General features: G+C 39.4%; 1 protein-coding gene across 3 annotated transcripts in view; it reads left to right on the top strand.

Moving 5' to 3' along the window:
* The window catches only part of CEP85L (centrosomal protein 85 like), a 141,933-nt gene that overhangs the window by 91,810 nt on the left and 32,753 nt on the right, over positions 1-17,370 (top strand). For all 3 annotated transcript variants that reach the window (XR_008203493.1, XM_052671081.1, XM_052670987.1), the window contains exon 4: positions 15,205-15,326. Coding sequence is in view for 2 of the 3 variants with exons in the window: in XM_052671081.1 (XP_052527041.1) it covers positions 15,205-15,326 (122 nt within the window). In the remaining variant the exon portion in view is untranslated. The remainder of the gene's footprint in view (positions 1-15,204; positions 15,327-17,370) is intronic.

The raw sequence follows: 17,370 nt of genomic DNA, 5'->3' as shown, positions 1-17,370 counted from the left end.
TGTCCATTGGTTTGGTGTTACACACTGGTGAGGCTTGCGAGGACCTGTGTGAAGCAGCTTGCTGCTCAGGGACCGGGCAGAAGGACCACGTGTGTGAGGGCGTCTGCATGCTCTTCAGTTTCTTCCTTGGTAGCCTGAGTCTGAGCACCCACGGAGTCCAGAAGGGAACAGCTTTTAAAAAAGGAATTTGTGTTGGAGGTTTTGGTCTGCTTTATTTTGTTCTGGGGAACAAAAATGTGCAGCTGTTGCTTGCTTGACCTTAAATGGAGATGATCTGGGCTTTCTCCAGTGGGATTAGAGATCTGCCACCAGAGCATGTTTCTTCTCATAAATTTATTTGGAGATCCGGTTGATGTTTGGGATAATGTCCAAAAAGACATTGTTATATTCCAGCATACCAGCTCCTCCATTTAAGTAATAGTAAAACTTGTATAAAACGGCGATTTCCTGTGCTTTTTTTTTTTTGTTTGTTTGTTTTCATATACTGGTTTTGCAAATTTCAACTGTATAGGCATTGCTAACTGAATAATCTGTGCAGAGTTTGAGCTGTCAGTGTTTGACCTTTTGGTAATCCATGACACTGCACAGAAGTGAGCCATAACCCAAGCTTCATTATTTATAAAAGCAAAGAAATTCAGCTATCAGTCTGACTACTCAGGTTATTGCCCTATTCCGTAGCACTGCTCTAGTTTTCTCTCATACCAAAGAAGAGTACATTAATGATATCATACAGCCTTGTGTTGTGTGTTTGGTTATAAAGCAACTAAAAGGGAAGGGAGAAGTGCCTGCTCCCACAGGTGTGCACTGGATTGCAGGAGGAACCGAGTGGCGGGTAGCAATATGGGAGTTGAACCTGGGAATTAAATCTTTCCTGTTGTAACCAGCAATTTTTGACCTGATTCTGAGGTGCAGTTCATACCCACTGTCCTGGGCAGCCTGTGCCAGTACCTGACCACTCTCTGGTGAAGAGCCTGTTCCTAACACACTATTTGACTCTCACTGACACTGCTCCATGCTGTTCCCTTGGGTCAGCGCTGTCCCTCTTCTCCCTATGAGGACCTGCAGGCCACCATGAGGTCTTCCCTCAGCCTCCTCCACTCCGGGCTGAACCAGAGCTCAGCTCAGCACCTCCTTATACAGCTTGCACTCGAGACTATTCACATGTTTATAGCCGTCCTTTGGAAACTAATAGGTTTGTGTTTTTATATCGTAGTGTCTGAAATCTCACACAGTTGTTGAGGTGAGGATACACCAGTGTACAGTATCATCGGGTCCCTTCAGATCTCCTCTTAGAACAACTCAAAGCTGCTTACTGGCATTTTTAGGCAGCAAGGTGCTGTGATCTGCAACTGCTTCAGGGAAGGCCAGGTTGGGGCTTAACAAATGGTTCTACACTGGAGGTGATCAAGCTTGGGAACAAGCTCCCCTGGGCAGTGGTCACGGCACCAAACTCCTGGAGTTCAAACAGCATTACCAGTATTTTCAAATGCTCAATGATCCTTGTGCGCCTCTTCTAACTTGGGGTATATTATAATTGTAGTTCTTGCAACATGAGAAGAAATCCAGGCGTCAGCAAATATGCCTTGTGAGGTACTTTTTTTATGATCTCTGGTAAGGGAAAGGCATCTTTCAGTTATATTGTATTGCATGTATCCTTCAGTAATGTTTGTATTGCAGACTGAGTTCAACTTAAGGGCAGTTCTTTTCTTCTATTCAAAAATACAGGCAAAGCGCTATTTTCAACCCTTGTGAACAGCAGTTCAGATTTACAGCAGGTGGGAAGATAGCCTGATCAATTTAGAGATGCTCACATTGCTCATGACTTTGAGTTCTCTTGCTTGAATTTGATAAATTTATGACCCAAATGTTTCTTTTCTGCCTGATGCTTCCTTTACTACTTACTTAAATGATTCTCACCTGGATCTGGAATATGACTAGATTCTGACAGTCGTTTATCAATGTTTTCTGGGTGTATGGGGACAAACTTGTCTTTTTGAGACTGCAGGTTTTCCTCCTCCTATCGTGATGCTCACAGCTTCTTTTAGCATTGTAGAGAACAGCTCTGCTGAGAAATTTATCCTTGGTGTTTTGTTTATCTCCTTTGGGAGAAGTAGCATTTTCTTCTGCTAAGCATTGGGCAATCGTTAAGTAGTCTGATCTTCACATTTTGTTCTTCGTTATAAACAACAAGGACTAACTTTTGAATCTTCAACTTTTGAAGTATAACACTGCAAAGTGATTAACAAACCTGTGTGAACAGAAAACTATGACTTGAGCTGAAATACTTCTCATTTCAGGAATGCTGAAGGCTCTGGCAGGGCTAGTTGCCTGATTTACTAATAACCAGAGACATTTTTGGAAAAGTCAGCTTGAAAGTTCTCAGTCTAGTCAATGTTACTGGCATGAACTTTTAACTATTAGTGCAGATCACAGAACTCACAAGCGTGTCACACCAGTTTATTGTCTTTGGTGCTTTGGCCTGGGATTAGGAGAAAAGCAGAGGAACAAGAAATTTTGCCTGGCTCTGAAAACTGACAGTAGCCTCCCATACCCCTGCAGAGAACTCTTGTTTGCCTTGGACACAATGGAACTAGCACAGACTTGACTTCTTCTATTTTACAGCAAAATATTGATGGCACAAAAAGCCTGCTCTTTCAAATACTTGATATATCAGTGAAAATAGATTAATGAAGGTCAAAATAATTAGTAATTTGAATAGTAGCAGTTAATTACAGTAGTGCAAAGTGCCTTCAAAATAACGTGATACAGAATAGGACATTTATGATCATCATTAGGGTGGAAAGTTTTTCCTTTTTGTAAAATGCTTGTGGGAATTGCCTTTGGTGTTTACAGGTGTCCTCAGTTGACTAAGCTGAATAATGTGTTTTAGGTGGTATGCAGAGATCCTTATACCTAAGAAACTGTGTTGAGTGTCTTTGAGATAAATTGTTCTAGCAAGCACAGATACTAGCTGTGTTATTTGACATGTTATGAGTGATGGATGAATAGCGGGACAAAGGCATATGAAGGAGAGATAAAGCTGGAAGCCATGTTCCTGTTGCCAAGTGTTGATGCTGGACTGTCTCCACTTCAACAGCAGCAGCGCAACAGAAGAGAAATGTCTGGGGTTTGGACTCAGCTGCTATCTGTCTCCAGCTGCAGGTTGTCCTCACAGAAGCAAACTGCCCAAATGATGAACTCACCATTGAGCATCTAGAAGCTGAAGAGTTTTCCTGTGTGGGACATTACAGAAACCTTTTCCTATGGTATGGAGGGGCAGCTTGTAGAGTAGTGGCCAACGGCACATCCACCTGCCTGACAGGCACCTTCATTCAGATTGGCATGGAGACAGTGTCAATCAGACATCTAAATTTGCTGTACCAAGAAGGCTTTTCATGCTAATTCTTAATTGGTCCTACTTTGAGAGGTATGTTTGAGAATTGCAAACGAGAAATACCTCTCCTCCTCTGGGTCTTTATTTTATTTAAATAGTGGTAAGCCTTCCTTTTCTTCAATAACAAAGTGTCATTTCACAGTTACACGTGCAAGAAACAAATGCTTTGTTATAAATTTTATTTCATGCCATTCCAAAAATTAAAATCCTAAACTAATTTTTTTCAGAATTTGAGGGAAAAAACTTCGTTTTTCTTTTACCCTATTATGCATTATGGCAAAATTAAATGGTGACCTACTGTTATAATTCAGACCACCTCTGAATTAAAAGCACAGATTTCCCCAACTTGAAAGTATTTCCTAATTATATATTTTGCTGTGGGCAGCTGTTTTCTGATAAAAGTCTTATTCACTGGAGGACAGACTTTGCCATGCAGATTTGGATTTGACTGATGAGTGTTAGAGCACAGCTTAATGGAAATAGCCATGGACTGAAATTTGAAGAATAATGAATTTCAGTCCCATCTACATTACCACATTTGGGGACATGTTTGGTTTCTTCAGTGACTGTAAGACATCTAATTTGAGTCTAAATCATAGAGAAGCTAGATAAAGACTTGCATGTACAGCTTTGAAACAGCTTTTAGTTCCTTCCAAATGCTTAGTATTATTTCTTACTGTTACTATCTTTGGAAGGGTTTGCTGCAAGTGTCTCAATTTTCCTTTCATTCTCTCTGTACTGGACAAAAGAGATTTTCCAGCCAGGTGTACAGAAGAGCTGCTCCAGGCTGAAGTGTAATGCAGCACTGCAGCATTTTCCAACAGGATGAAAAATGGCTTCTCATACTGTCGTGCAGAAGATGCAGCTTTATCTTAATTTTAGCTCGAAGAATGTTCTGGATCGATAAGACCATGTTCTTCTAATTCAGATACTTATTGAATAAGTGTTTATGTTTGTTTTGTTGGTTTTTTTTTTTTCTTTTCTTTAGCTAGGAATATTCTTATTCGTGTTTGACAAAGCCAGTGTTTTGCTTACAGAACATGATTTCCACACTAGAGAATCTGCAGTGCTTTGGTACTTTTTGGTGAGCCTTGGAAAAAGGTGTCTTCACTTTTATCTTGCTATCCTTTCTGTAAAATCTGTCTATAAAGTAGTTTCTTTACAATATCTCTTGAGACCTACAAGTGGGACGTGCTAACTGCTGGAGGTGGAAGTGCTATTTATTTTTAGTGTGATTTCACTCTGCTGTTTCTGCTTATATTAAGATCCTAGGTCTGCCCCCATTAATTTATCTCTTAAAGGAGGAAGACATCTTCACACACTGACACCAGTGTTAAAATGCACCCTTACATCATCCCTGCTTTTGTTAGAGACAAGTGTGTTTCAAGTACCCCTCATAAACTCAAGTGGAAAAGGTTCGTAATTTGAATTGAAGCCAAACAGTTTAAGAATCCATCAGTTGTTCCATGCTCAAATTATGTGACTATCATCCACGTTTGTGTGGTTCCCAGTTTAAAAGAGAATCCTGTGTTAAACTAGTTGGGTTTCTTTTATTTGTCAGTGGTGCAAATATTTCAGGCTGGAATCTTCAAATACGTGACTCTGGATGTTCCAGTAATTGATTTTTTCAGAAGTAAAGGCCTCTGTAATTCCTTCTATATTTGGAGTGGGGGGGTTGGGGAGGGAGTGAAGGAACAAACAAGCAAACAGGTCTGTGGCATTTCCAGATGGGGTTTAAACAACCAAATAAAAAACACAGAATGGAAGAGAAAAATATTTTTCCAAAATTATGGTACAGGTGCCTGAGTCACTGCTGGTTGTGTCACGATTTATGTGCTGCTGTGCAGGGATGGTGGTAGCAGTGCCTTTAAGCAATGGAAACATCACAGTAGATCTACATGCTGTCCTGCTTTTTTTTTGCTGGCTGAATGCAGTTACTTCCCCCAAGGAAGAATTTCCACAAGGGAAGCAGAAAATATGAGCATGCCCTTAATGTTTCATTTACTGAAATCTTTTCAGGTATATACAGGCAAAAGTAAATAAGTCCTGTACTCATTGTTCTGAACTCAGGAATCCACAGACTTTATCAGCTTTGCATGGATCTGTTTCTTTAAACAACTTGTTTTTTTTTTTTTTATCTTCCAATACTCAGTAAGATGGCTTATTAAATCCCCACATTCTGCTGCTAATAGAATTATCCCCATAAGGGTGTAGAAGGTAGTAGAGAAAGCAGGTCACTACGAAATCATATCTTCTCTATGTGGTCTCAATTAAAACATGTACAGAAGTTGCATCCACAAAACTTGAAATGCAGAGTTACAAGGAATTTGTCTGGATCCTGTTCTTTGTGCCAGTGTTCACTGAAACCAGTTCTGGATTGCTATTTTTAAATAGTGTTCTTTTGTGAATTTGTTTTCGTGTAAATATTTTGAACACTTATGCTTTATTTTTGTGGGAGTTCTTTGTTTGTGTTTAACCTCTGTTAAATCTGATGAATGTTAAATTTGTGGTTAATGTTTCTTTTAAAGTCATGAAAAGCTGAACCAAACAATGCAGATGAAGTGAGGCCCGGTTTTCTGGTTTGGGAGATGACACTCTTCACAGGATCCAAAGATTATCCATTTGAAAAATGGAGACCATTGATAATGAATTTGCTGAGGATCACTTCCCCAAATGCCTATTCCTGCTTCAGATTAGGCTGAGAGGAACACTGCTCTCTTTCAACATGTTTGCAAGTCAAGAGACTCTGATACTCTGCTTGGGTAGGGTCTTTTAAAGCTTCTTTTCCAATTATTGGACAGCAGTTTCTTTTATCAAATATTTGCTAAAGTAGAACTCTTTTAATTATTCTCTTGTTAGAAAAGGGCTCTTGTCCATTTCTGTGCAGGACTGGTGCCTGCTCTGCACATCCTTGCAGAATTTCATGCAAGGTGGCAAAAACAGAAATTTTTGCTTCTTTCTAGGTCACTTTTTGCATCTGCTTTTCTTTGAGAGTGAGCAGAAATAATATTCAAATAATGAACAGGCAACTGACTTTATAAACTGCTATTTGTAGATATCAATGATATTTCTTTAACAAAGACATTTTCATAAATGATCAGAACTTGTCTGAAGATGTCCGAGTGCGAATGACCAAGATACTGTACTTTCAGAGATGTTTCCATTTATGATTGATTTGTGTCTTATTTTTCTCCCCAACTAGTCCTTTTCTAATCTATTTCTGTCTTACTGATACGGCCCATAAAATCTTTCAGTGAATAATGTATGCCCTACTTTTGTGCTGCACTTAAAACAGAGGGCACTTTATGGGCTTTCTACAATTATAGTCACTTTTTTTGCATGCTGCTTTCCAGGTCAGAATATGAAACACAAAAGGTGAATTTAACTTCATTGTGTTGCTTCCCTGAAAGTTCAAGGGAAAAAGGTTATGATTGTTCTTGTGGAAGCTCCTTCCATCTTCTGATTTCTTTTGAGTAGAGAACATTTGAATTTAACTGTAATGTGAAGATAAAATGAACACTTAATAAAACAAGTGCTTCTATACTTAGGAAAGCCCCAATTGTTATCAGTGGAAAATTCCAGGCACTGTTGCTTTTAACGTCATGTTAAATGGCACCTAGAAGTGTTTTGTGTTCATAACATTTGCCAGAATATAAATGGAAAGGATTTCTGACAACAATAAAATTGGTGTGGTGTGGACTATAGCGGAATGTTATAGCAACACGTAAAAACAGGAGCTGTTTAATTGTTCTGGGGAAGATAGACAGAAGAGGGTGCCCAGCTGGCAGCTCTGGAATTGCTGCTCACAGCCTGGTGGAGTGTGGTGGCTGAGGTGGGAAGATGCTGAGGGCTGATTGCCTGTGGCCAGTCTCACCGAGACCCTCCTGCTCTAACACAAAACGGTGCACTTCAGTGAGTGTCCTGCCAAGCCTCCTGGGAGTCACTGTTTTGACTTCTTAGTTTGCTGGTTGGGACTTATGCCCAGTACTGTGTCATGTTCCAATGTGTAGCCTGGGTTTTTGCACAGTCCTGCTGGTTGCATTTTGGTCACCAACACAAGCAGTCCCTGCCTGTGGGCCTGGCCTGTGATGCTGGCCCTGAGCGTGCTGCTGTCACTTAGCTAACCTGCTCTGGGCTGGATGGAAGCTCATTTTCTTGAACTAACCTGCATCTCTGAACACCAGATGTTGGCTGGTAGTCATTCATTTAGAAGCTTAGAAAATATGGATAGTTTTTGAAGGGTTTGGCACTGTCTGGAGTCAAGATATCTCAGTTTGAGGTTCGTACCCAGCACAAAGCTGTGCCATTGCATATAATCTCAGCTGCTGCTTTATGTAGCAGTGTGTGCCAGCATGTGATCTCATGGCCTGATGTGGTGAACCCAATGCAGATAACCAGTGTGTGTGTGTACAGCCAGGGAGGGGCTGTCAGATATGAGTGTCAAAGAGGTGGGAAGGGGAACAGGCCTGTCCTGATAGCAGCGTTTGTGTGTGCCACCTATAGTGACGACATAGCTGCTGTCAGACCTGTGCAGCTATGCTGGTAGTAGCAGTGCTGTGTTTTTTGTTCTGTAGTGATCAGCAGTGCTGGCCGCAGTATTTAATTTCTGTGTCAGTATCCCAGCTCACTGCTACCCTGATGTAAGCTGCTGGAGTGAGGAATCATGGCTTCCCTCCCTGTGGTTGTTAAACCCAGCCTTGACAGCTCAGAAGCTGCAGTGCCGTTGGTGCTGGGAGAAGAGAATGCCCAGATGGCAGCACTGTAGAGAACAGGTTTCTCCCTGACTGGTGTGGAATGAGTCTCTGGGGGCCCTAATGTGTGGGTCATGTCCTGTCTGCAGTGCTGCCTTTGTATGGGAGAGACACTTCAAATGTTCTTGGCAAAATGTTTGATTAATAGCAAGAGGGAGGGCTGCTTTTAGGAGGCGTAATAAGGGTGTTGTTACTATTGATCCTTTCTATATTTGGAAGCTTTCCCCTTCCAAAAAATAGGACAATGTTAGTGTCTATGGATATTCAGCATTAGAGTTTAAGTTTTTTTCTGGAAAAGCCTTAAGAAGTCATAAAGCAGATGCAATAGTGCAGCTGCCAAACAGATGAGAGGCTTGTGGCTGCTAATTGCAAAGATGGACATCTCACTATCGCAGTTCTGAATGCTTGCTGCAAAAAGAAGAGAGGGAACCAGGCAGAGCACCAGTAAAAGACTTCATGCATGGACTTGCTTTATAAGACCCTAAATGACTCTTCAAGGCCAGCCTGGCTGAACCTAATTATATAATGGCCAAAAAAACCCACAAAAAACAAAACAAAAACAAAAACCCAAACCAACAGCAATGCTTGAAAATAGGGGGGAAGTTGTCCTTTTTTGTTGTATTGTTTAGTCAATTTTAAGACTCCGATTTACAAACACTCAATTAGCTTTCGCAAATCAGGATACCAACAAGTGCATCTGTCATTCTGGCTGGCTGTTAGAACTTACGTGTAAAACCCATGCTGTTCAACTGTGGCTGTATTTTTAAGGTCAGCCATTTCTTAAGTGAGTTTTATTTCTGTTTTATTTGCCCTATGTTGTTGCCTGTGCTTTTCCTCCAGTGCTCTCCAAAGTGTTCTCCATTCTGTTCTTAATCACAAGTAACTGCTGGGATCGGATTAATCCCAACGCTGAGCAGAATTCCCAGTGTATTATTAAATAAGGATGGGCTTGCCTCATGTTTTCTATAATTTATTCAGCATAGTTTTTAAAGCTTGAATATTCTTTTGCTTGTTAAATGCTTTAGTTGCTTTTCCCAATCTTTTTGGTTTATTCTTTATTTTTGTGATATTCCTATCCCAAATGTCATTCTGTAAATTCTGGTTGAATATGTACTCTCAGCCTGGGAAAAGAAATATTTGCTGTTTTCTTTTATGCCTCTTCAATCTTTGTCTGTAGTATTCAGTTCTTTATTCATAATTTTTTTTTTTACTAAGCTTCCTAATAATTAGGATTGCTCTTGAACATGTTCTACTATTTTAGTGACTATCTGGTAGTACGGTGCCCAGAACTGAACGTATTTTTCCAGCTGGGTTTATGCCAGAGCTATTTAAAGTCTCACCATTGTATTCCTTCCCTCTCCCCCTTTCTCTGTGACCTGACAACACCCTATGTAGGCAGTCCAGACTTACATTATGCTTGTTTTCAGGCAACTCCTGACAAGTTTATTCTCCCTGCTGGTCTGTCTCTATCTTTTGTTAATTACTTTGCAATTTATATGTCTATGTGAAGTCTACTTCAGAATTTTTTCCAAGCTTTGTTGATTTTTGTTACTGTTTTCATTTCATATTTCACCGCTCCCTATTAGTGTAATGCTAACCTTTCCATAATACATCAGTGTTCTTAGTACCATGCCAATTAAATATGCTTTAATTTTGATTTTGTCTCCTCCTCATTAAAAGTTCCCCAAGGAGCAACACAAGTACCAGTGCTGGAGTGAGGGTGCAAGGGCTTGATTTGATGCTCACTCTCTCCCCCATGACTGCTTCAGATTTGTAAAAGTACAGCAAAACATGGTGCAGCTTTTGTGTTAGTGCAAGAACTTCCCTGATTATGTTGGGCTGAGCAGAATCACTGTCTCCCCTAAATGGCAAAGATGGAGCAGAGCAGTAAGTAGGTGGCGGTAAAGCACAGATGCTGCAAACCAAGATTTCTTGATTTGATCTGTACTCATGTTTTTACCCATCTGGGAATATATTTTAATGCTGCTTTGTGGCTGTTGTTCTAGTGCATTTGAGCAAGGCACAGGATTTTTCTGCAGAAATGGTTACTTGCTTTGCTCTAAGGTCATTTAAAAGTAGGGTCCAATTCGGCTTTACATCACTTGTGCAGTGTGAAAATCCCTAGCCCTGTCTTGCTTTGCTGTCAGGAAGACAGTCTTGGAGGACTGCCTTGACTAAAGGAGCTGTTGCATTCCAAAGCACTCTGCCTGATGTTGAGAATAAATCTGGGGAGGAAGGGATGGGTAAATCCTTATTCCCTTGCTATGGGCAAGGACCTGTTGCGGAGCTCTTCAGTGACCACTGTGCTGGCTCTCAGATGGGATCCTGTTCCTGTTGCAGGAGAGAGCAAGAGGTACCTCTTCAATAATTGCTGCATGTGTGGGTTTGCCCACTCACGGGAGGGTGAGAGGTGTGTCCCTGAGGTGCAGCTCATGAGAGAATCTGCAGTACTTTCCTCTGTGTCAGTCCTACAAAGAGAGCTGCTTGTGGTGTGGTTCATCGTGATTGCACTGATTCTGTGCATTGGGTTTATGTGGGTATGCAGCCTTGGTTTTGTTCCAAGTAATGAATGGCAGTGAAACTTCACAACATAAGATTGATAACAAGCTGCTGACCAAAAGAGGTTATTCTTGTGAAATCTTTACAGCTGTAGTACAAATACTGTTAAAGTATTGAATTACTGCTTCAAAATTCAAAATCTACTGCTTTTTTTTTTAGTTGTTGTTTTTACACTGTATGTCATTTTGAGATTTTTGGACTGCACCTCGACTCTGCAATACAGTGTATTATGATTGGAGTGGAATGCTGCTCATAAGCTGAATCACTAAACTGTTTTGGGTAGAAACTGCGGAGAAGATAATGATAATTACTGCAGTTAAAATCACAGTCATTATTGGCCTAAATGATCCAGATGCTGTTATCCTGAAGTCCAGGGAAATGTTATTTTCCCACTGCTAAGAAACATGATGGAATCAGTCAACAATGTGTATTCCAGCAATAAATATTTACATATAGGCTAGTGCAGCAAAGATTTCAAAATTTTATTTCCCAGCAACTGACTGTGTCTCAGCATGACTTGAAGGCTTGCCAAGTCATGAAAATGAAGGCTAAGCCCTTCTCAAAAAAAAAACAAGCAAGAACCTTTGGACACCACTGCTTTGAGGGAGCAGATGTTCTTAGTCCAAGGCTGATACACTCAGAAGAGGTGCCAGTTGACAAAAATAGTTAGGTTTTGGGGGCCAGATGGAAAAGAATGCTGTCTGATTCGAGTTGGGTTTATTTTGTGTGTGTATGCTTTTTGTGGAGGATTCAAGTTGAGTACTTGGAGTTGGGAATGATGTTCTGCTATTCTGTGTGTGAGTACTGAAAACATGTTTTCCTCTTTCTGTTTGGCTAGATGTCCTTAAGAGATGAACTACTCAAATGTAAGCGGACCACCTGTGTGCTCCCACACCATTCAAAGCATCTAGAAAGTTGTTTGGAGTAGTCAACACCACATGCTCATAAATAAGTGAAGTGTCTTGTTATTCTGGGCAGTGCTAAGAAGTATTTTTAGCAAGTTTTTTTTTTTTTTGTCGTTTTTTAAATTACTGAAATGTGATATCAGAAAGATCTTTTGTTGTTTCTGTCTCTTCAGAGTGACGACTTGAAGAACACAGGCAGTTGAGATAATGTAAAATAATGTTTTATGAATTTTGTGCGTATATCCAGCAGGCATATAGTCCATAAGATTTAGATGTATTCCAGCAAACATCTTGATCGGTCAACTAAGGAGGCATTATGTATTATATTTTTTTAACAACTTACCACTAGTGTCTAATTGGCAAACTGTTACTCAGTTCTTAGCTTTGTAAAATGCATTGCCTTGCTTTTCAGCATCAGTAATATTTCATTGTCTTCTTACATAGTCATTTATTGAAACCAAAGTTGAAGGCTTTATTTTTAATTTTAGCCTTAAACATGAGTTTGCAAATGTGCTAGATTTAAGTAACAGGCTTGCTTTGAAGAATTGTGCTAGAGAAATCACTGGTGGCTTCCAAAATGTTTTCAGTTAAGATTGCTTAATTTTTAAATAGTTGTCTGTATTCTCATTCCATCTCCATTCCCTTTTAGTTGCTTTTCTGAAGGTTTATTTTTATAGTTTGATTTTAAAAGACAAAATTTGCCTTGCTCAGTAAATCGAATGATTAGGCTTTATAAAGCCATATACTTTCTGTTTCTAATGTCAAACAGTTGTGGGTGGTTTTTGTTGGTTGGCTTTTGGGGGGGGGAGAGGAGTAGGGAAGGCACAGGGAGCTGGGTAGAGATGGAATTTCTGGTTCTGAGAAGAAAATTGAACAAGGATCCAATGCAACTTCGTTTACGACTGTTGCTTTTCTTTCCTTCCTTTTTCTTTTTCTTTTTTTTTTTTTTGACTGCAGCACAAGGGTACTGAAGTGGACATATTAAAACAAGGGTTAATGCTACAGTGGAAGAAGCAAAGGAAAAAATGTGTGACACGAAGTATAGTGTTAGTAACTGCTGTTGCCACTTTATATGACCTGGCACTTGTGACTAAGAGAAACTTTGACTGGAATAGTTTTGTGCTGGTGACTATTAATTCAGGCAGTCACAAGAATAACTGTAATACAGAACAATATGTGACAATCCTAAGGTATTCTGTAAGTACTGATGACTACTTTTGAAGTTATGTGGTCTAGTTTTGGCAACCCAGACAAAATTAATTTTTAATTCATAGATCTGAAAAGATTAATCGTGTGTTGTGGTTATGGGACGGAATTACTTGGTTAACAAATTGGTGGGAAATCTTAATCCAGCTTTTTCTTTCCCTACCTCCCAGTAGAGTACCATTTTCATAGCTTCCCTGAACAAGCATAAGATTGGATTTATTGGAAATGACAGATGTGAAAAGTTTTATTCCAACAAAATTTTCACTGAGAGCGCTCCAGCAAGCACTTGTATGAGGCACCTTTTTTAGGCACAGTGTTTGAGAGAGTTTCAAGATGTTTTGATGGTTTTTAGTGTTTGTGGGATGTGGTCACGAGCGAGCATAGGGGAAGAAATAGTAGTCATAGTCATGTATTGAGCCATTTTAGGGTAAAATTTGGTAGTATTTGGCATTTTACTTTTCCACAAGAGGCACTGTTACTCCTGTCTGGCCTTCTCATTAAAATGGTGATAGTGAATACTATCCTGCTAGTTACACAGCTGACAGTAAGCCATCTAATTGCTGCATTCCAGATATGTGTGTTTATTTATTTTGCTTTGTTTGAGAATGACTGGTACAATTCAATTAGGTGTTGAATGCTTCTTTGGGTTTGTTTGTTTTTTTTTTAGTCATTGACATTAGATGTTTAATGTGTAAAATTGTTGTGTGTGTTTGTTGTGTGAAGTTATTAATAACAAATTATACTGTTGAAGTTCTCCAGATTGTTAAGCAAAGGAAATCTTATTGCTAGAAGCAGATAATTGGGCATTATAGGAATTTTTTTTTATTTTTATTTTTATTTTTTTTTTTTGTAACAGTCTTAAAATAATCTTGAACTAGTTGATTTTGTCTTTTTAAACCTAATTTTAAATTACATATCAAATGAAGGAAGATGTGTTTCAGCCTTTCCAGGTTCATTTTGTCCGTGAGCACATTAGTTCAGTTCAATCCTTAGACTGAATGGGGAAAAGCATACTCTTTCAATTTACAGAAGAAGCTGTCAGGAATTCATGATGTCAGCACATCATAATTTTGGGGTTTAGGCAGTAACTTCTCAGTATTCAGTTTAGCTTTAAACAGAAATGCGTTCTACTTGAATATCGTGGACCTAATTTTAATATCTCATGCTGTGTTTTGGTCTTAATATAATTAATTATAGTCATAAGTTTAAAATCCTTAGAGCAGTCAAATACAAATGCGCAATACTCGCACAGATATCATTAAAAACTGTATTTTAACTTTTAAACCAAATTTAGCCGTATTTTCACTTTCTTCTCCTGCTTCGTTCTGAAAAATTAAAGGCACCATAGTCCAAGGTTGCTCCCTGATAATAAAAACATAAGTCTTATTTTCCTAGGGGGTGGTGAAGCCCAGGTACAGAGTACCCAGGGAAGCTGTGGCTGTCCCATCCCTGGAGGAATTCAAGACTGGGTTGGATGACTGGTTCAAGACTGGGCAGCCTGAGCTGGTGGGTGGGAGCCCTGCCCACAGAAGGGGATTAGAACTGGATGACTGTAAGGTCCCCAGCCCAAGCCATTCTGTGATTCTGTAATTTTTCTAGTGATGAGAAAAACACTGGAAGAGGAGATGATGGCTCATGGCAGCTGATGCTGGATTGCCTCCATCTGTAGGCTAAAATTCTAACTTTTCCTTATGTGGATTTCTGACACAAACACTCATAGTGCTTTTTATATTCTGAGTATAAAAATATTCCCTATTTATCATCCCAGTTAGTGATTTACTTCTAAACCATGTTGTTGTTGGCTCTTATTCAACTTGCCTGTTGTCTTCAGATCCCTTTGTAATGAGGCAAACTGCCTGGCTTTTGTGAATATCAGTGGCAAGCCTGTAATCTATTACTTCTGAAACTTTGTTCTTGGAAGAAGTTACTGTTTAACCAGGATTGTATTCCCATATTCTGTACTTCCAAGGCTATTTTTCTCTTTGCTGAAGTTACAGGTGGGAGTTAACAAGTGAAAGGAATGGTGTTATCTGCAGTTATCAAGCAGATCTACAGCTATTCAGCTATCTCATTTTCAGAACTCAATTGCAGTGGTATATGAACAAAATGTTTCTCTTAATGTTCTAAACGAGCTTTTCATCTCATACTAGTTTCAGGGCTATGAAGTCATCAGTCATTATAAAGCATTTTTTAAGTCGTTCAGGCTGGACTAAAGTCTGTTTAAAAAAAGTGTGTATAAATCCTGTTGTTTTAAATGAAGTAAATCTGAGTAAAGCATAAAACAGCATGACATTTCTGAAACAACAAGCCACTTAGTAAATTCCCTGGTATCTAGAAAATAATCTACCTTTACTGTTTTTGAGGCTAATTATAGAAATATTTTATGCAGGTTCCGACTGGAACATCTCGTCAGAGTTACCCAGCTACCACATATCAGGACTTCAGCAACTGGGAATCTCTAATGAAAATTAAAGAGGGGCTGCTAAGACAGAAAGAGATTGTGATCGATCGGTGAGTAAGCTGCTCTTGCTGCGTTTGTTAGAGCAGATGACATAAAAGCTGTGATGTAGAAACTGGAAAAGTAGAACTGTTAGCTTTCAATCCAGCACATACTTACAGACAAAATATGTGGGACTCAGACCTTGCCAGGAGAGAAGACAGGCTGCTTACTAAAAGTCTTCTACAAATTTGGGAATTTACTCAGGGGTTTGAGGCTTTTGCAATGGAAAAGGGAGAGCAGGACCAATAGCTGGTTCTGCTGTCAGCTTGCCCAGTCTAGTTTCATTTAAGTATTCATGTTCATATTGGATATATTTCTGCTTGTATGTAGGGTCTTGGGAGTGATGCAAGCTGAGAGCTGGTAATCTGCTTTGTACTGATTTTATTTGTTGTGAGAAAAGAAAGAAATGCAGTATATCTGAAGCCAGCTGCCAATTAAAGCTTTGAGAAATTGGTCTTTGAAGAAATGTTTATTAGCAAAATCCTATTTAATTGCTCAAACAAATTGTTCAAATAATAAAATATTAAAATCATTATCTACTTATCAAGAGATACATAGTTTCAAGTTGCAATTGTTATCAATAGATAACATAAAATAGAAACATAAAATAGAACATGGCAGCAAGTTGCTACTGTAAGTTTCTAGTACAGATGATACAATTTCTGGAGTTCTAGATGTTTAGATGGTATTAAGCCTTAATGAGGAAAATGTGCTTCTAATAAAGGGCCTGAGCTTAATGAAGCTTGCACTAAATTATCAGATGTCATCAGGAGCTGCAGAGTTTGGATGTAGGACATTTAAGAAGGGTATTTTTATATTTGACATAATTATCATTTGGCTTAGTCTGTGTTTTAATAATAAACTCTTGACTCATGACTGAAAGGAGTGGTTGTTCTTATCTTGAAATAGTTTTGGCCTCTTATTGATATTTTGCTTCTCAGCCTGGAGAGAACTGTGTAAAGCAGGTGTGTGCTAATAACAGGAATGTCAGGCATCTGTGATAAATGTTATTTTATTTCATCTGGTAGTTCTTCTCCCTTAATTGGATGGAGATGGACAACTTTGGCAGCAGAATTATACTTGTGCACTATCTATTCCTTCCCCTCTTGAAACAGAGAAGGGAATTGTGATGAATTAAGATGTTTTTGACCCCTAGCAATCTGACCATCACTTCTGCTGGCCAGCATCATTTTTCCTAGATCAGCTTAGACACCTGATAGCATGCATTTTCCTGCCCCTGCAGTGGAACATGGTCCCCAGAGTAGGAAGTGGCTGGTGCCTGCAGTCAACATCCTGCTTTAATGCAGACCTTCCAAGGGGACATGCAATTGAGGTGGAAGAATCTGTTGCTGTTGCATAGATCTCCTCTACCAGAGAATAAAGGATATCCTTTATCAGAGTCTTTTGATCAGCTGTTTGGGAGCTGTCTAAAGTAAAGCAGCTTTTCCAGGCCTGTTATATCAATAGTAGTGCTGTATAACCTGCAGCCCTCTTTTCGATGCCCAAGCTATCACTGACATTCGTAAACACATAATGCATGATGGCCAGGGGCTGTTTTTTGTTGCCTCTACTGAGCACCTACGCTCTACAAGAAGGCTTGTTACACAACGGCAGGTAAGCCTTCAGTTCACATTACTCTTCTCACAGTGAAAATGGGTTTACAGTTAAGGTGAAGTTTCATTTTACTGAAGTGACAGTTTGCAACTAGTTACCTGGTATCGTCCATCCTGAGGGAGAAAAGCAATTTCTTGACATCCCTTGGCAATGTGTGTGATCTTTTTTTGTAGAAAGTATGCTTTTGTATGAATTTGAGATAGTGAACACAGCTCTTTCTGGATTGATGAGAGAAGTCAGTTGAGGTGATCCCTTCTCATTCATCTGAAAAGACAAAATACACTCTGAAAGCTACTGACATGAACAAAGATCACTTTGTGATCTTACAGTCATTTGCTTTAAATAGACACTTGGTGTTGCAGTTAAATACAGCGTGAATTGCAATATAATCAAAAAGCACAGAAGGGGCAGTTTCTAAACATTACGCCTCCATTTGGGCAA

The sequence above is a fragment of the Tympanuchus pallidicinctus genome, unplaced genomic scaffold, assembly GCF_026119805.1.
Source record: "Tympanuchus pallidicinctus isolate F22 unplaced genomic scaffold, pur_lepc_1.0 scaffold1, whole genome shotgun sequence".
Classification (NCBI taxonomy): domain Eukaryota; kingdom Metazoa; phylum Chordata; class Aves; order Galliformes; family Phasianidae; genus Tympanuchus; species Tympanuchus pallidicinctus.
This window is presented reverse-complemented; position numbering and strand designations above follow the sequence as displayed.